General features: G+C 34.8%; 2 protein-coding genes across 4 annotated transcripts in view; one reads left to right on the top strand and one right to left on the bottom strand.

The window, feature by feature from the left end:
- Nucleotides 1-5,808, top strand: part of Jazf1 (JAZF zinc finger 1) — a 331,859-nt gene extending 326,051 nt beyond the window's left edge. The window contains exon 5 of the mRNA XM_047560968.1: nt 3,779-5,808. Within this exon, the coding sequence (XP_047416924.1) occupies nt 3,779-3,955 (177 nt within the window). The 3' untranslated portion in view covers nt 3,956-5,808. The remainder of the gene's footprint in view (nt 1-3,778) is intronic.
- A 1,601-nt stretch (nt 5,809-7,409) lies between these two features.
- Nucleotides 7,410-20,576, bottom strand: part of Tax1bp1 (Tax1 binding protein 1) — a 76,983-nt gene continuing 63,816 nt past the window's right edge. For 2 of the 3 annotated variants that reach the window (XM_047560965.1, XM_047560966.1), the window contains exons 14-18: nt 20,154-20,225; nt 18,462-18,636; nt 17,961-18,103; nt 8,647-8,729; nt 7,410-8,038 (exon numbers count right to left, since the gene is read on the bottom strand). In XM_047560965.1, the coding sequence (XP_047416921.1) occupies nt 7,837-8,038; nt 8,647-8,729; nt 17,961-18,103; nt 18,462-18,636; nt 20,154-20,225 (675 nt within the window). In that variant the 3' untranslated portion in view covers nt 7,410-7,836. The remainder of the gene's footprint in view (nt 8,039-8,646; nt 8,730-17,960; nt 18,104-18,461; nt 18,637-20,153; nt 20,226-20,576) is intronic. The other variant, XM_047560967.1, reaches the window with a different exon arrangement.

Genomic DNA, 20,576 nt, shown 5'->3' with positions numbered 1-20,576 from the left:
TCAAGAAATAGTTAATGATGAGGGAATGCTTACAAAATAACGTTTAGTGGTAAAAAGAGGCGCTCATATGTACTACATACACGAACACTGAAAAAATACTAAAATTTTTCTTTTTCATGCTTTCCTGCTATTTTCTAAACTTTTACCTCATATTAAAAACAGACTAATCATCAGAAGACAGACATGATCTTCTTTTCCTAGAAACCCTGCCTGACTCGCCCTGCACACCATGTTGCCACCCAGCATTCTGGGGCTAGTGGAGGGTCGCCAGACTGCTACAAGTGGTTTCACTTTTAACCACCACCCTCCCTGCAGCTGCTGTTCCTCATATTCCTTTCTCCTTAAATCCCCAACTTCATCTTCTCCTTTTATGTAGAATATCAAGGTCCTTGGGAATTGAATGTTATGGTTTTCATATTTAGGGCGTATGTCACAACTGTGCATAAGCCCCAGTACTGACAACAAATTTCAAACACAGTGAAGGACAGGACAGCTCACCTAAGTGTCTGGACTTCAGGTTTCATGATTTAGAGTAGAATTTTTGGAATAGCCTCTAAACTGCTTGTTGTCCACTGATTGGCGTAATTCCATAGTAGGGGCAGGTAGTTCCTGATGGCAGAAAGTCTACCCAAGTCCTCCATTATCCTCCTGGCCTCCCCTCTTTCTTCACATGCTATCCTAGTATCAGAACATCATTGTAATTCACTTTTCTCCAGACTGAGTACTCTAGAACTCATCTGGTAAGAGGTTTCAAAGACCATCAGCTGGTTGGTCTAATTACTGAGTACCTAGCACTTCAGGAGGATGTATGAAGGTAGTATGGAGTACAGAATTGGCCACCACCAGGTTCCCGTTCCACTTCTACTTCAGCGCTTGTGTGATCTTGGGCAAGTCGCTGCCTTTTCCGTCAATTCCCTCTTCTACAAAACGTCTTAATCCATTGACATCAAGTGCCTATTCTTAGTAAATGTTAAGAACTTTTGCCCTTTCAAATCTTAATTCTTTTTTTTTTTTTTCAAAGACCAGAGAATTCAATCATTTCATTTGCAAGTTGCCTATCATTATTTATATTATTAGTATTTTTGAAAGATCAAACTTCTTTCAGGATTGATAGTTGGAAGCCTCAACTTTTTAGAGCTGCTCTTCTAGTTACCTGTGTGAATGGATGGATGGATGAACTCTTAAGAATAGTCAGATTTGACCTTGTACTAACACTTGTGGTAACAGTATCCCTTGGCATGTATGAACTTGTTAAATCACAGTAACAAAAATAAAGGAATGGTAGGGTCTTTGGCCAACCCTGGAAATAGTAATTTCCCAAACAGACTGGCTTTCTGATTCTTCCAGAGTGATAAAGGCACTGTGTAGGGCTATGTCTTCCTTCACACAGCCAGACCACAGCTCAGTTTACACTCAAGCTGGGAAGAGGCTGCAGAGCCGGCCGGCATCACCCGACTCTGGCTCGTGTGACTTCTGCACCACTCTGGAGCTGGTTTCCCTGTGGACTGGCTTTAGCAATTTCTGGTTTCAGACTTCCCCAAACCTAATGAGTCATGAAAACACAGACCTGCTTGGAGTTATCTAGGCCCTGCTGCTTCACTATGCCTTTTTACTTCGTGGTTAATGCTCTTTCCTTTATTTTGACCAAGTGTGAGTAGTAGTGGGCACAGGATTAACTAGATTATTAATGATCCATCTTATAAAAACAGGACATGAAATGTTTAGTAACCACAGAAAAGGCCCCTACTAGGTGTTCAGTGAATATCCATTAAACAGACAAACAGGATATTCACAAGCAGGCAGATCCCCCACGTCCATCTGTTAGCTAGGGGATGACTTTCTACCAGTCTTCTTTCTAATGATTATAAAAGTATCAATCTGTTGTTCTCCCCTTCTTCCCAAAAGGCGCTGTGTGCGCACACACACCCAGCGTAAAGACTTTACCTTCCACAGTACTGGGCTAGGTAGCTCTTGCTGAAGCTGCAGTGAGACTTCGTCTGGGCTGGCATCATCCGAAGGCTAAACCCAGCTGAATACATAAATTGGCCTCTTCACTTATGTGCCTCAGCTGGGGTGGCTAGAACAGCTGGGTGCCATCAGGACACATCTATCCATGTAAGGTCAGTCTGTCTGATTCTGCCACTTCTATCCTCCCCATTTCCTGCCCCAGCAATCTCTGCTCTCCCATCCTGACTCTTGAACAAGACTGGTAAGGTGCTTCCTCACCCTGAGAAAGGATGGATGCAGGGAGGACAAGGGACGAAGGTACAGACAGCCCAAGCCAGGTGTTTGGGACAGAGGCTGTTGTCCTCCTACTTTAGGTTTCTGAACAACCTTGAGACTGAACACAGCTATATGGTGGCTATCTGACACTTTGGGTTCAGCAAGTCCAACAGAGTTCTCTATTGTCAGGTTTTTAAAACATTAAAGTGCATACAAATCTTTAAGAAGAAAATGTAATAGTAACAACCATAAAACCCATATATTCAATAGCAATCCCCTCAACCTTTTCCCGAATACTGAGACGTGCACTGGGAAACGCTTTCCTAACAAGCTCATTCACTCAGCATTTACTACATGCCAGGCACTAGGTTACTCACCAAACATCAGCAGGAGGCTTCCCAGCTTTCTGAGAGCTCATTAAGGACATCCTATGAATGGGTGAAAAGACTTGTCGGAATCTTTTTGTTAGGCATGGAACTGGGCCCAGCAGGACTGGTATTTAAGTAGTATTTTAGGAAACAGCTCACACTTAGTTATCTGTGCTTAGCAACTCAAGCCTTAAACTGCTGCTTCTCTATTCTCTAATCTGACTTGGAAATTAAATCTTGCACTTAATCCCCTGAGCCTGTTTCCTCACCATTTAATTGGCTGAACAATATTAACTGTTAGTTAAATATGTAAAGAGTAAATCTAGAACTGGAACTTCAGAGTATGCTAGTGAACTAGCAAAACCAATTAGTAGAAATCCAGAAAGCATTTTGTTAATTTTATCATTCAGGTTATTTTATTATGTGGATGTTAAGGAGTCCAGTCAGCATTTAGGTGCCAAAACTAACATAAATAACCTCAACTTTTGAAAGTACATTTTATATTTGGAATGCAGTATGCATCAATAAAGGGAGGATCTCATCTGTCCCTGGGTGCCTGGTTATCACATACACCTATGCTGGCATAGGGCAGGATTTGGGAACAAGTAGCTGTCATAATGGTCAGTGACACAAGCTTAGGAGCAGAAAATCGACAAAAAATTCTAGGTGGAGGAAACTTTGTTATAGTCTGAAATCAAGACTTCAGGTTTCCAAATCAAACTCATACAGGTCTTTAAGATTTGTCCCAATCCGTTGGTTCTTTTTTTCTTTAGAAAGAGTTTGTTGGTCATCATGAGTTTATTTTTATAGGGCTGACCATTGTTAACTCGCTTCAGAGTAGAAAAATGATTCAGGGAGAAGCCAAGTTCCAGGCAGAAGGAACTGTTTCTTTCTTTCTTTTTTTTTTTTTTAATTTAGTCTGAATCTGAATACATGCTGAAGAAATCAGTGCTTTCAATTTTCAGAGTATCTCCTTGTGTTGTTACCTGAGTGTGTGATTCAGCCCACAATTCACACACCAGACTGTCCTTGAAGAGTCACAACTTAAGTCCATGCAAAGCCTACTACACTCTAAACAGCTGCCATCCAAATGTCTTAACTGCATTCTGGACCCATACTGAGTGTTCCCAAGTAAGACAGAAATTCTGTGACTACATCTAATAGCTAATATTTTGTCTTCTCCACAGAATGTGAATGGCATAAAGTACCACGCTAAGAATGGTCACAGAACACAGATTCGTGTCCGCAAACCATTCAAATGTCGGTGTGGAAAGAGTTACAAGACCGCTCAGGGCCTGCGGCACCACACAATCAATTTCCATCCCCCGGTGTCGGCTGAGATTATCAGGAAGATGCAGCAATAACATGCTGGTCATAACTGTGCCAAGAAATCCTCACCAGCAGTTGCTGATTTTGAAAACAGCCACCTTTTTTCAGGGGAAGCATTCAGCAACCCTTTAAAGAAAAAGAATTAAATGCATGCTTTAAATTTTTCTGTAATTTTGGAATGACGTACCTTTGTAGAGTTAATGATTTTGTACATTTGCACATGTAATCATCATACCCATTTTCATTACTTTGATATAAGGTGCTAAACAAAAAAAAGCTCTAGGTTCTTCAGCACATTTCCCCCAAAACAAAATAAAATTGAGGGCATGTTGCATATTGTTTAGTTGTATTGCAGTAATATCAACTGGGGGGGGGGGTGGAGGGGCTGGCACTGAGATGTTTTTTCAAGATTGTAATGTGATTGAAGTTTTTCAACACATCAACTCACATACGTTCAAAACCAAAATAATACCTTCATTATCACACTGGTTACCATGCCTTACATAATGGAGTTAGTATTTGTGAGTAGAAAGACTTTAGGTAATGGAATTATAAATAAGAAAGAATGTTTAACATAATATGCTAAAAATATTTTCATATTTAAATAACATGCATAAAAGGTGTGCTTTCTGTGTTTTATATTATCTCGCAAATCCTTTTGCTCTTTGAAAAGCTGAAAATCTTGCCATCTGACTTATCTATCATTTTAGTGTTATAAATGACATTTTTGTACAAAATATTCTATTCCGTTCACTCATTAACACTTTCGTTGAGTGCCTGCTGGGTGCAAGGGATTCAATTGATACCTATTGTTAACTTGTGGACCAAGATACCAGTTTAGTGAAATACTTTCCCCCTGAAATCTGTTAAGAAACAAGTGCAAATTTTGTGTGTATGAAATTTAGTTATAGCTTCAGCTTCTGATGAAGTTTTAAAGCACTTTGTAGTTCTCTATTGCCAACAATTTAATGTTTATGTGTTGCCAATTCTTGCAACCACTGCCCTAAGAAACCTGTGGGTTGCAAAACAGAATTAAAACTCTAAGCACGTTTCAAAAAGAAACATTTTGTTAAGACCCTTATTGCCTCCTCTTCATGTTGTGTTTGGGACTTATTTTAAAGGCACTTTTCCCATCACATTGTAGATGTGTGCATTATCATTGGAAATGTCTGTTTAGCTTTATAAAACATTTTGCCGAAATATGAAAATGAGCCTTATTGACGATTAAGTGCTTCTTGCAGCAGGTGGTCAAAGAAAAGTGTGACTAACATGACCCATCAGAGTGACCCACATCTGGACCATTCCTGAAGTTTCTCTCACCGACAGTACCATCATGCCTTGAGTGTTCTTTTCTCCCAAGTGCTATTCCTTAAACACAAGAGTTTACCAATTGCCTAATTATGCAATAAAAATTGCTTTGCGACAGCTAACTATTCACATACAAACTGGTGAAAAGCAAATTCAAATTCCTCATAAAGTAATTTTCTTCACACTGTTCCCATTTGATGAAAGTCTTACACATGGCTAGGAAGCAGGGGTCCCTCCTCGATTTTTCAGACATTTTGAAAAGATAGTTCTGTTAAGCAGATGGGTAAGATTCTTTATTTACAAGTTGTGAACGAATCCCTCATAATGAGGGATTTAAAAATATTTCTAAAGACACTGTCCCGTACAAATTTCCTCAGATCTCAAAAAGAGTGGTCTTGGTCCTGAATACACAGTGTTATCCTATGTTTTTAAAAGGGTGATCCAGAATACAAGAATCAACTAGTTGGTGCATAAGGCAGCCCTACTTGGCTATTTCATATCTACCTACAGTTGACCAAAAAAAAAAAAAAATTCAGGCCAGCAATTATTATTTAGCTTTGCTCCTTCTAGTGCAACAAACTGCAGGCTGGATCAGTAGTTCAACAGCTAAACAGTCATAAAATAGTCATTGTGCATGTTAAATTTCTTTCAATGATAAAACAAATTCCAATTTCTATTATTGTGACAGTATTACTAAACAGGTAAGGATGGGAATATTTTGTTATACCGTGTATAGTGAATGTATTGTACCGTGTCTGTGAAAACTGTGCTTTAAATTATATTTTCATATGTTTTGCTGGGGACAGAGCACATTGTTTGAAGGTGACAGAGGTTTTAGAACTGAAGGCAACTTAATCAAAAATCCTGTCAAGAAAAGCTGCTTATAAATGTAAATGAAATCACATTTAAAATAAACTGCCTCTGACCCAAAATAAACATGGCTCTTTATTTCCATCACCCTCCATTATGAAAAAAAGCATTAAGCTTATCATGGGAACTAATGTATCTACTCAGTGTCTTGTTCTATCTTAGGTTGCCTGTTATTTTGTAGTACTGTGTGGGTGCAAAGTTTATTCCCTCAAATTTTTGCTTCAACTGCGTTTTCTAAAGCTTGGGGCCCAAACACTATTTAAAAATAAAGGCCAATAAGATAGTCTCATTTCACTAATAACAGCACTATAATATTCAAAGGGTACTTTAGATTAATATGAACCATAACTACTAGTTGCAGCAACAACAACAAAAAAATGCTCACAGTGTTGAATACATTTTACCTGCATACAGTCAGCTTTATCAGGAAGCTGAAACAAGAGAGTCTCCAATTCTGCTGACTTTCAGGACTATCATATTCTAAACACCTAAATGCCTAATACACTGCCCTGGACTCAAAAACCTTGTCAAAGGATTCCCACAATACACAAATCCTACGAATACAAGCAACATTATATGTATGCAGTTCACATACAGCACCCAAGAATGCCAAAGTCTGAGTATTAGATTAACATCTTAGTTTGCTCAGAATAAGTCTCAACATTTTGATAACTACCAAAGCAGTCAATGTCAAATTCTTAAAATTTACATTATAAAAGAAAAAGAAATATAGTTTGTAAGTTTTTTTAAAAGCCAAAAAATATGGCCAAGATGCTAGGTTCATGAAAAACTATTGCAAATAAATCTGACAATGAAATTATAGACCTTGAAAAACGTGTCCTCATTATTTAATGTTAATAGATACTGCAAGCAGACATAACTAAAGAAACACATTACTTTGATTTGGGTTTATGCATTATGTTTTTAATCACTGAGAATGTTATTTCAAATTTATATTCTCATCAGGAAAAAGATACCAACACATACTCTGATTTTTATGCCACACACACTGTTATGAGGTCATTTAATATCAAAACAAACTACTGACTTGTTCCCTTTACCCATTAGTTATAAATACAAATTCAATGCAGTTTAAAAATAGTCATTAGGTTATTCTAAATTTTGTCATAAAATTAGCAAAATATGCCTTCTATTAATTCCTAAAGCCAACATTTCACATATAAAAAAGGTATTTGCAAACATGTGATCTCATTCTACATGAACTTCCATTTCTAAAGAAAATTCTAAAACTACCATTCTATGGGCTAAATTATGGATCTTTCTATATTCAAAGAATTAACTTCACAAAACTGTTATGATCAATGCTTTTTATTACATAATATTTAGTAGTCATGCTCAATCAACAAGGTTAAGAGAAACGTGTAAATACTCTGCTAAGTAATCTAGCACACTATTACATATATATTTTTCAGTGCAGTAACATTAAAATAATTCCTGTATCCTTTTTTCATACAATCTTGCAAATGAGAATAAATAAAGATATAAACACACGAGAACTTTTCTTAAAGCAAGTAAGATTAATAGTTAGGTTAAAATTATATTTATTGATAAGCCAAAGACTGACCCTGACCCTAGCAACACCAAACTCAAAGTAGCTCCTGGTCAGAAAAGTATGGTAGAAGATGTGTGAAAGTGGTGCCTTGTGGTCTTCTTAGTGGTCTATTTGAAGTGACTTCTTTTAAATTGCTAAACTGTATTAAATCATAATAAAAAGTACCTAGTCAAAGTTTAGAACATTCTGATCAAAATGGGTCTGAACATGCCTTTCAAACCCTTGCTGGTCATAGTCAGGCGGGAACTGCTCGCTGCACATTGGGCACACCTTCCAGTGACTTTCAACATGTTCTTCAAATTTGCTCTGATCATAGTTGGGAGGAAACATTAATTCACAGAGAGGACACTTCTTGTGAACATCAAAGCTTAAAGAAAGGAAAATGAAGAATTACAGATTTTCTAATTTGTTAGAAATTAGTAGTAATGGTCAGTACATGACAAGGTTATGTAACATTTATCAAGTTAGCTAATATTCCTATTAAACAATGTATCTTGAAAGCCTTTAGTTACTCCAGAAGACTTTTTCCTGCTTCCTAATGCTATAGATAATTGTGTATAGCAAGTCTCTTTATAAGGCCTTTAAATTTAGGTTCATCTATAATCTATAATTAGATTTGACAAAACCTTTTTCATTAACATCCACCCAAATCCATTAGCATTGTGTGAAATGAGGCTTGGTGCCAAAAATTCCTCCACTTTTAACTAAAAGGAAATGCCTATTGTAAAACTATAAGGGCAAATACAACTCAATAAAGCACGTTTGGTTTAACAGCTGAGTTATTATGGAATTGGTTCTCAAAAGACTGCACATCAGAAATCATCCAGAGGGCAGTGAACTGCTGGGCCCTACACCTGATTCAACAGACCACACCTGGGAACTTTCATTTCTAACAAATTCCCAGGGACTAACAACACTTTGAGAACCAAGAGTCTTAATCCCATGTAATTTGACAAAAGGAAAGGAAAAACTTACCTGGAATCAAAGCAAAAGCCTGTTCCATGCCCACGTAAATGCTGACTTGGTGGATCAAGAGCAGTGGGCGCACTTTCATCTTCCTAAGCAGAAATAAAATAATTTTAGAACATTTTGAAAAAAGTAAAACCAAATATAAATTCACTAATTTGATTAAGCATACTGACAGTACAAAACAAGAAAATTACACAATTTTACCTCAACTATCATTTTTTAAATTAGACTTTCACATAAACATATTTGACAGTGAGCTTTATAGAATATTTCACTATGAACTAACAGTCTGAACTTTGTGGCAAAGAAAACTCTCCCCATATCCACAGGGCATACATTCTAAGATCTGTGGTGGATGCCTGAAACTGAGGATAGTATCCAACTGCAAATAATAGTTATTTCCTATACATACATACCTATGATAAAGTTACAGATTTAGGTATGGTAAAAGGTTAATAATAATAAAGTAAAACAAACAGTATACTGTAACAAAAGCTATGTGAATGTAGTCTCTCTTCCTCTCAAAAAATCTTAACTGTACATTTTTACCTTTTCACTTAAAAGGAAGCAATTCAGTTTCTCTTTAGCATAATTGCCAACATCAGCTTCTCTAGTGCTATAGGTTCATTATTAAGTAAAATAGGATTATTTGAACACAAACTGTGATACTGTGACAGTTGACCTGAAAACTGGGATAGCTACTAGGTGACTAGAAGGCAGATAACATACGGGGTAGATATACCTGTACAAAAGGGTGACTCATGTTGTGTATGAGATTTCAATATGCTACTTAGAACAACACACAATTTAAACCTTATGAATTACTGCCATAATTTTCCATTTACTAATATTCAGACCACAGTTGACTACATATAACTGAAACCACAGAAAGCAAAACAACTGATAAAGGTGTACTACTGTACAAACAGTAGGGAGACATATCACACCTATCTGTATGAATGAAGGTTAAGACCAAAACTCTTCAAACCTATATATGACGTTAATTTTACTTACTTTTTATCATTCCACAATCTGTCCATTTTCATAAGACTGAATTAGTGTTCCAATTTATTCTCATTTACTAATTCTTAAATTGTAAGGAGCTTTTTTTGACAAAATGTATAGATACATCCATGTACAATATATAGAAATCATAAATACAGGAAAACTAATAAAATGGGTGAGTTTTTATGTGTCTGTTCTTGGGTACACACAGACTGGTAAATCCAACTAGAAAATACATTAAAGCAAAGAAATGCACGAAACCACAAGCCTCAAAACTGCTGTAGAACAAAATTCGATTTTTCATTAACAGTTAAGGGAAACTTCTTTTTTTTTTTTTTTTTTTTGTGGTGCTGGGGATCGAACCCAGGGCCTTGTGCATGCAAGGCAAACACTCTACCGACTGAGCTATCTCCCCAGCCCTAAGGGAAACTTCTTAACTGAAGAGTTTTAATTAAAAGAATTTTAAAACCCACTAATTTAGATTCCCATGCCTGTATCCCAGAAGTAAATTCTGAGATCTGTATATGTTATACCCACAAACACAGAAGCTCAATTAACACCCCAAACAGGAACATCACTGAAACTGCCTGTTTGCTTTGATCCTCTCAACAACAGTTAACCACTCGTGTCATGACTTAATAGCACAAAACAAGCACAAAACAAGGGGTAACAGGCACTGATGAACATCTTTTATGTTGCTGGGTAGTGATGTTTGCCCTACAGTGGCTATTAATGGACCACTTAAGTGTGTCTTGGGGAAAAGGTACCCCAAAAAAAAAAAAAAAAAAACCATAGGTGACATGAAAATGCAATGTCAATGAAGAAACAGGACTTGGGGGAGGAGTACCTGGTTATATATGCTCAAGGCTCTGAGTTCAATCCTCAGCACCATTAAACAAAAAAACAAAACAAAAAATTAAGACTATAGGTAAATAAAACCCAGGTAGCTTTTAAATTTATATATACAAAGAAGGAAGATGATATTGTAGATCTGATGATAAGTTTAGTATATATAACATAATAAATTTTGATTCTGTACCAGGTTATTATAGCTTCTAGATTTAGGCTTTCAAGCAACAATAGTTGAAAATCTGAATCTGCTTAAACAACTAACATAATGAACCAAAATTCCTCATTCATCAATCAAAATTTTAAAAATTCAAAATTTTGAAATTTTAAAGAAACTAAGGGGAAAAATAAAATAGGGTATGTCAATAATTTTTAGACTTTTTTTTTTTTTTAATTGCAGTACTGGGGAACCCAGGGCCTCATGCTTGCAAGGCAAGCACTCTACCAACTGAGCTATCTCCCCAACAATTTTTAGAATTCTTAAAGATAGATATTTAAAATGGAATGCAACTTTCTAGGGGTCAAAAACAATGAAATTTTTAAAAATCTCATAACCTGCTTTCTCCATTTTAAAACAGGTAATGGCTTTCACCAATTTTGTGCTTTCATTCATCAGACAACAGAATAGTGTATTGCAGGCTAGGATGACACACTTAATCTATCAGACACATTACCCCTGCTCATAAAATACCTCAACAAGAAATCACCTTAGAGGATAGCTCAAAACCAGAAAATATGCATTAAGTGTCTGAAATAGCCAATTCATATAATGAAGTCTCTCATGACAATGATATGCAAAATGATCAATCAACAAAAACTTATTTAAAAAGTGCACCATGATCAAGTGGAATTCATCCCAGGGATGCAAGATTGGCTCAACATCAGAATTCATCACATTAATAGACTTAAAGAATCACATGATCCTTTCAAGAGATGCAGAAAAAGCATTTGACAAAATACAGCACCCCTTCATGTTCAAAAAACAAGAACAGCTAGGGATAGTAGGAACGTACCTCAACACTGTAAAAGCTGTATATGCTAAGCCCAAGGCCAACATCATTCTAAATGGAGAAAAATTGAAAGCATTCCCTCTAAAAGCAAACAAGACAAGAATGCCCTCTTTCACCACTTCTATTCAACATCGTCCTTGAAACTCTAGCATGTGGTGTATCTACATAGTGGGATATTATTCAGCATTATTAAAAAGAAAGAAATTCCAACCCAATTTTAAACATGGATGACCCTTGAAGACACTGTGCTAAAGTGAAATAAACCAATCACAAAAAGACGAATAACTATATGATTACAGTTATATAAAGTACCTAGAGTAGTCAGATTCAAAGAAATCAAGTAGAATGGTGCTATGGATTAGGGCAGGATAAAATTGAAGTGTTTAAAGGCTATGAAGTTTCAGTTTTGCAAGATGAGACGTTTCTGGAGATTAGTTGTACAACCATGTGAATGTACATAACATATAGCACTGTATACTTTAACAAGTTGAGATGGCAAATATTACATTATGTGTACTTTACTTTGATTTTTTAAAAGGCCACGAATAAATTTTAGCAATATACATTCAAAGGTTAACAACTAAGTCACACCACCTGAATTATTAGTATCCAGACTATGGGACTATATCTACTTAGTATTTCCAAACTGTATTGTGATTCTACTTTTACTAGGAATTATTAATTGAAGTAGTTTATAATTACATTCAGGAATTAATAAATGTCAAGGGAGAAAGGTTCACTACTTAATAAAACTTTTTTACTCAGTTGGCAATTATTGTTCTAATTCAAAAGCATTCATTCTTTAAAAATGTGTGTATCTGCTAAGGCTGAAGACATTACATAAGTGAAAAGAAAGTATCAATAACTCTGGGTAACTTATTTAAAAGAGAATATTTATCTTGACCTTTCAAAACTTTTATTACCATTTATAATAAAATATAATAATATTGTAACATTAAATAATAATACTATTCTTATGAGAGGTTATTGTTTAAGTTTCACAAAGACATTCATTCTAATAATAAATCAGTCAATGAAGGAATAACACTATAACACAATAACTTTAAAAGTAATTTAAAGGGCTGGGGATACAGCTCAGTTAGTAGAGTGCTTGCCTTGCAAGCACAAGGCCCTGGGTTCAATCCCCAGCATCGCAAAAAAAAAAAAAAGTAACTTAAAAATCAGCAAATAATTTTGCAAGATCCCCATGAGATTTCAAACTGTTACTTCTCTCCACATTCAAAATTAACTCAAAGTGGATCAAAATCTAAAAAGAGCTAAAAACTATAATCCTTAGAAGAAAACATAGGAGTAAAAATGAAAATTCTTAAGAGGCAAACGGACTTAATATGGCAACAAAGATATAAGCAACAAAGGAAAGAGATAAACTCGATGTCACCATATTTAAATTTCTGTGCTACAAAGGATAAAATCAAGAAAAGTAAAGACAACACACAGTTGGGGGAAAATATTTGCAAAACATATATATGATAATGGACCCAATTTAGAAATTACCAAAGGAACTGAATAAACATTTCTCCAAAGAAGACATACGAAAGCAAATGAAATGCTTAACATCATTAGGCATAAGGGAAATGCAAATCAAAATCACAAGGATGCACCACTACACACCTACTATAATGGGTTACAATTAAAAAGACAGACAAAGGCTAAGGATGTGGCTCAGTAGTAGAGGGCTTGCCTAGTATGCCCGAGTTTAATTCCCAGCATTGTCCCCTCATACTCCACCACCAAAAAAACAACTACAATAACAAGTATAGGCGAAGACATTGAGAATTGGAACTCTCATATATTGCTGATGTAAAATCAAGTGGCCACTGTGGAAAACAATTAGGCAGTTCTTCAAAAGGTTGAACAGTTAACACATGACCCAGCAAGTTAACTAGAAGGAATTTTACCAACGATTACCAGTAGAATTGACCTACCAATTCACTTTCCCCAAAAAAGTAAAAAGTTGTTCAAATAAAACTCCATACACAAATGTTCAGAACAGCACTATTCACAATGCCCCCAAAATGAAAATAATCTAAATGTCCATCAACAGATGAATAAACAAAATATGGAAAACTGAAAAAAATGACTGAACATTACATAGCAATAAAAAGGAATCAAACATGAATGTATAGTAAAAAATAACCTTGGAAACATACTCAGTGACCCAAAAGGCCACAATTATACGATTTAATTTATATGTCTGAATGTCCAAAATAGGCATATCTATTTAAAAAAACAAAACAGATTATGAATTTCCTCAACTGAAGGAATAAAAGAAAAGAAGGGAGAGTTGACTGCTAAAGGGTACAAGCTGTAGTGGGGAGCAGAGGAGAGTGATGTTGCACAATCACTAACTATATAAAAAACTACTGAATTATATACTTTACATGATAAACTATAAAAAGCATGTGAATTATCTCTTAATAAAGTCACCTAAAATTAGTTTTCTAAGATAATTTGAATTTTAAATAGTTTATTAGAAAAAAAAAAGAAAAGCATTTCTTTAAACATTTCAATAGCCCCTACTATATGAAAGACATTACATGGTTATGGAAAAGGTAAAATTTTACATTAAGAGATACCAACCAGATACATACTATCAGGTAGAAATAACTATATATAAAAAGGGTACAGTGGCACATGCCTATAATCCTAGCAATTTGGGAAGCTGAGGCAGGAGAATCACAAGTTCAAGGCCACTTTGGGCAACTTAACGAGACCCTGTCTCAAAATAAAAAATAAGGGGCTGGAGTTGTGGCTCAGTGGTAGAGCACTTCCCTAGCATGCATGAGGCACTGGGTTCAATTCTCAGCACTGCATATAAATAATAAAATAAAGGTCCACTGACAACTAAAAATTTTTAAAAAATAAAAATAAATAAAAATGGGCTGAGGATGTAGCTTAGTGCTAGAGGGTTCCTAGGTTAAATCCCCAGTACTCCCTTCCCCCCAATTAATGAAAAGCAGAGAATTCATTCAAATCATTTTATGCTGTAAATTATCTATTTTTTCCTATGTTGCTTATGCTTTTTACATCGTATTTAAGAAATCATCGCCTAATCCAAGATAGCAAAAGAAAATATAGAAATAAACCTTTTGAGTTTCAGCTCTCACATTTAGGTCCTCCAATTTGAGTTAATCTTTGTATATGTGTGAGTCAGGGATATAATTTTTTTAGCACCATTTATAGTAAAGATTATTCTTTTCCCATTGAACTCTTGTGGCACTAATAAAATGAGTTGACTATAATTACATACTAATTCATAAACAGGAAAACACACTAAAATACAATTTTTAAAACAATATGTGAAAATGGCAAAATTTGAGAAAAGTAAACTCAAACAATGTTCCATGAAAAATAAGAGGTCTTGATTATTTCAAGCTGTGATTTTTAATAATTTCAAAGTCACAGACCCTTTGAGAATCATATATCAAAAAGTGTCTTCAGTGTAAGGGTTCACTGTGAAGGACTCATGTAGGAAGTTGCAAACAAACCCATTTTAATGAAATGTGTAAGTCCTGCAAACAAACCTCACATTAATAAAATGTGTAAGCCTCGTTGGTTTTTTTTTGTTTTTGTTTTTTTTGGTTGGGGGTAGGAATGAAGGTAGAAGGAAACAACGAAGGTATGAAAACAAGTAGAAAACAGACTGGGCACTAAAGAAGAGAAAATAAAACAGTCTTTTCTAATGGAAGGAGCAGTTTGGACCTGTACATTCCAAACCACTACTGTTGCTCTGCAAACCACATTTTCTGATTTAGGCCCATGGTCCCAAAAAGTGAGTTATGAAGGTGCCTACAGTACCAAAGGAATTTCAGAGGAAATCTGTGATATGATTTTAATTTCCTAGGGATAATAAATACGTGGAAAAACATAAAAATACTCAATACTTGTCAGATAACATGTGACTAACCAGTTTAAGACCTTCAGTTTCAATTTCAGATAGTACTACATAGATTTCAGTAACATCCTGGCTTTGAGAAGTTAGGTCTTTGGCAGGTGCTACGATATAAATCAAGACCCATGTAAAAAAAACAAAATAAAATAGGAAATAAGAGTGGTCTGTCCCATGTGATTCCAAGGCTTCAGAAGCTGTACAATGGCCAACAGTTACAAACATACCATTAGTAACCATGGTTATTTAAGAATAAATAACTTTTTTATTTTTCCTTTCAAATTTAGGTATACTACTTTTTCAAAAGAATACTAAATTTGTTAGGAGATAAATACTCGTTAGGTGTTTCATTTGGCCCAGAGGGTGCTAATAGAAAAAATAAAATTACTGAGATCCTAAGGTTGCACTGAATTGAAAAGTATGGGAATGCCTGGTACAATCTTATTTGATACTTATAAGACCAGAGCTTCTACAGCCAAACTGAGGAGGCTCAAATTCTGCCTCCTCCCTTCACCAGTTGTGTGATTTGAACCTATTTAATCTTCTCTGTTTTCCTCTACTTTAAAATAGTGATAGTGAGGGGTTGGGGATGTAGCTCAGTTGGTAGAAAAAAGAGAGAGACAGAGAGAGAGATAGTGATAGCTTTCATCTCTTAGGACCATTAGGAATAACAAATGTGCTACTATATCTAAACAGTTTAGCATTAGCTGACAAACAGTATAGAAACGTTTACTGCCACCACCATAATAATTATGATGCTATAGTTATTGCAATTATTAGTTAAATGGGAGTCATAAAAGCTTTTGAGCTGAGAGCTGACTATAGTTTCTGGCGCAGAAAGGAAGAAAGACAGCAGGTACAGGCATTGAAGTAGGCCACCTTGACACTAACTCAAAGGTGCTCACTGGGGCCTGTGGCTATTATTCACTCCCAGGGGAAAGAAACAGAAGGAACAGGTCAATTCAAATTTGCTTTCCATATTCTTACCAAAACACTTCATTTGCAAGTGATTTTTGTTGTGTAATATAATAACAAGAATTTTTAAAAGTTTTGAATGTACATAAAAATTGCTCAAATGTAAAAAATCTGATTGCCAAATACAATTACTCTGGGTGTGCATATTAAGAGTCCTTCTATTGCATTACCAAATCTAAGCATGTCAGCAAATGAGCACAAGCCTCTAACACTGCTTCTCATGAGTTTGCAGGAGGGCAAAGCACACAGATCAGAAAGAACATTCTGCTAATTAAACTGAAGCAGATGACTATGGAAGAGAAGGGCTTGTCACATGTAACATCTGTGCCAAAGATGATCAGATTAAATATGCAAAATGTGAATTAAAGATGTGAAAAAGCAGTAAGATGATACTCTAGACCTTAAATAGGCTACAAAAGTTCTGACAGTTTTCCTAATTATTCCCAGTAATGGACATAGGAGGCCAAAAGGCAGGAGAGAGAAATACATTTTTCTCCATTATGGGTGTTGAGCACCAAGGCTAAAATCATGCCTGTCTGAACACTGATCAGTTTCTGCAAAGGTTAATAGCAATTAAATGTAGCAAACTAGATTAAATGAGAAACAGGTCATGATACCACTGTACTTGCAAAGAGCATAAAAAGCATTTCTTTTAAACTGATCTTAATATACAGGAAATTGAAAAAGAACTTCTATGAAGAAAAGAATGTACTTTCCAAAGTAGAGCAGCTCTGAGAAAATAAAGCTATTTCTTAAAAGGTAAAAATAATTTCTTAAATGCACGTTTTTAAAAAATGATATGCCACACAACTGATTCCATTATCATCAGTATTATTTTGCTGTCATAAAATAAGAAATGCTACATAAATAAAGATGTCTAAAAAGTTATTTCTCTGAAAAAGAAAACTACATGATACCTATACTTCTCTCTTTTTTTTTTTTCTGGCTAAAATTAATGAAGCGTCCACCTTAAAAATTTCCAGTAGGATATAAATATAAAAAGTGCAATATTATGCTTCTGTATGAATCATAATAACTTCACTTCTTCCAGTCTAGTACATCTATAATACACAGAATGCAGTGAGTTACTCAGTGATAATTAAGATTCAACCATCTGGCCAAGTATAGTAACGCACGCCTGTAATCCCAGTGGCTCAGGAGGCTGAGGAAGGAGGATAGGGTGTTCAAAGCAGCCTCAAAAACTGAGCAACGCACTAAGCAACTCAGTGAGAACCTGTTTCTAAATAAAGTATTTTAAATAGGGTTGGGATCATAGTTCAATAGTTAAGCTCCCCTGGGTTCAATCCCTGTAGTAAAAAAAAAAAATTCAACTATCTGAATAACTATAATCGTCTGAGATTATTCTCTGAACTTAATCTTTTACTTCAGTGTATAAATCCTAAAATCTGAAGCATAGCTGTTTGTTTTTCAAATTTCAATACAAGCAAGATTTTTCCAGAAACCATGCAAACCCAAGTATATATTCTTTCCACACATGCACATACCTTTTACAGTATATGTGAGACAAAAAAATAAAAGGGACAGATTCAGACAATAGAAATTCAACTTACTTTGCTCTCCTCTGGGTCTTCTAAACCATCAGGCCGACTAAGGTTTCGAGAAGGCTGGCTACAGACAACATTGTCTTCCCAAGAGGGGACCCTTACAGGCGGCCTTTGAATTTCATCTGGATAAAAAGCACCATCTGCTCCATCTGTAAATAAAAATTTTGGAAGAGAAAAAAATACATTTTTCAGAAGAGCAGGACGAAACTATTTACTACAATTAGCATCTCCATGTGTACATTTGATAAACAGAATGTAAAAAACCATACTGGTGCATCAAAAATAGATGTTTTTATTTTTAACCCAAGTGATTTTAGAATTGAGCTATATATAATGAACATGGTACATCACGTCTAGATGATGCCCTTAATAGTGTTAAACATTCAAACCGCCAATTACACAAATGTTTCCATTAGAGTTGATTGTGCCAGCGGGTCTCTAATGTCACGAAAATATAAGGAAAAAAAAATCTCCATATTCAGTTAACCCCAAGCCAAAAATAATAACCTCGTGTTTCTTGTGTTGCATATGGATTACCATATTGCAGAACTGGTTGTGCATTTGGCAGCACATGAACGTGCCCATTTTGCTCTGAGCATGTGTTGAGACACTGTGAGACCTGTTGGGGACTTTGGCCTTCTGTTTTCCTTTCTGTTTGATTTTCTAAATTCCTTTTAAGTTCCTAAAATTAACAAAAACAAAAATAAGAAAAGCAATCAAATATTTTGTAAGGGTAGCATTAAACATTTAGCTAAAATATAATAATAAAATTTATTTCCATATTATGTTTCAGATATGCAGTTGGAAAGGCTATCAACTTCTCATAAATGACCCTTCCACAGTTAATAAAATCAGAAAGCAAGATAAAACTCAAATGAATTTTCAAATTTACCTGTGCTAAAATGTCCCTTGTAATTGAACTAATTTATTAATCTCTTACTTCTCAGTTATTAATAGTATTTGAAAGTCTTAATATAGAATTATAAACATTTGATTTAATTCCCTAGGGAAGCAATTGATTCTTTTTTTCCTTTTTTTTATTAATTCTTTCAGAGTATAAGAAACATTTCCCAACTATTTAACAAAGCAAGTATTATTCTGCTATGAAAACCAAACAAGAACATCAAGGAAAAAAAAAATTACCTCATCCCTTCTAAGTATTGATGGAAAAATCCCCAACTTATTAGCAAATCAAAATCAACAATATTAAAAAAAAAAAAAAACATTATGACCAAATCAGAACACAATTGTACACAGAATGGTCAAGGGAAAAAATGACATTAGAGTAAAGTAGTGAGGGAACAAAAAAGGTGCTAGTAGACAATAAGTCAATGTAAGTAAAAAGAATATACATATATAAATGGACTTGGGTGCCATGTGTCAAGTCACTTTTTTCTAAGCCATAGTTTCTTTTGCTGTAAACAAATGTAAGAATATTTTTTATGCAAAAAAGTTGTGAGGTCAAATCAGGAATCCACTTATTTCACTCCAGTGACTCAAAACTAGCACAGTTCAATGAAGTAATCACCTATCAACAAAATAGCACATGTAATTTGAGCCTTAGTAAAATCACAAATTATTATGTTTTTAAAAAGAGAGCTATTTTCATTTATCCAATCACTAATTCTTAATGCTCACTTGCTACATTCTATAGATCCACATTCTAGTAGTTCATCTTCCTCTTTTTATTATGAGCACATGGTTAAGATGACTATAACAACTACTACCATGGTTTGGTGCTACCAATTTAATAATAATATACAAGCAATTTTTCCACCATTGGGGGGGGGGAAGAGATCCAAGTAATGCTATAGTATTGTTATGAAAAATTTTATCTTTGCAGACCCCTGAAAGGAGATGGGGACACACCTAAAGTACCACAGAACAAACTTTGAGAAATACGATACTACACCATCTTTACATTACAACTGTATAGCTCTATTTAAATGTCAGGTTACACTGTTCTTAATTTTACAACTTCATAAGCATTTCCTATTACAAAAGAAAACCAGACAAGAACACAAAATTTTTTTTAAATTTCAACATATTCCTAGATTTGAACATTATAAAATTTATTTTTAAATACAAAACATATAACGAAGATTGAACGAATAGTTTTTAACACTTTAGCATTTTTCTCATATTCCAAAGTAAATACATGAAAATTGTTTTGTTTTTTAAAAGCACAATGCTCAATACCTTCTCTCTGGAGAGATTTTCCAAATGTGAAGTCAGACCATTTATTTCTTTGTCTTTCTCTGCCAATTGAAGCTGAATAAAGAAATGAATTAATTTTTCATTATTTCCTCCTTACAGTTTGAGATCATATGATTCTATGAAAATAATTTCTACTATCAAATTCATGTATTTTCTTCAGTCCTTAGTCTTTGGCTTCTCTAAATTATCAATCAATTCCTCTTATTCTTAAAACTGTCCCTTTGGTTTATGTAAAACTACATCAATACTATCATCCTCCGCATCCTTTGTGTCTACTTTTTCTTCTCAATTATACATGAGTATTCTCCAAAGTTTCTATTTTTCAATAATTCTTCCCTAAAGATGTATTTCAATACGTTCTTTTCTAGACTCATGTCCTATTCAATGGCATGAGATCAGGGAAGG

Source organism: Sciurus carolinensis, chromosome 8 (assembly GCF_902686445.1).
Source record: "Sciurus carolinensis chromosome 8, mSciCar1.2, whole genome shotgun sequence".
Taxonomy (NCBI): Eukaryota; Metazoa; Chordata; class Mammalia; order Rodentia; family Sciuridae; genus Sciurus; species Sciurus carolinensis.
The sequence above is the reverse complement of the archived record's forward strand: the minus strand, read 5'-3'. Positions and strand labels throughout refer to the sequence as shown.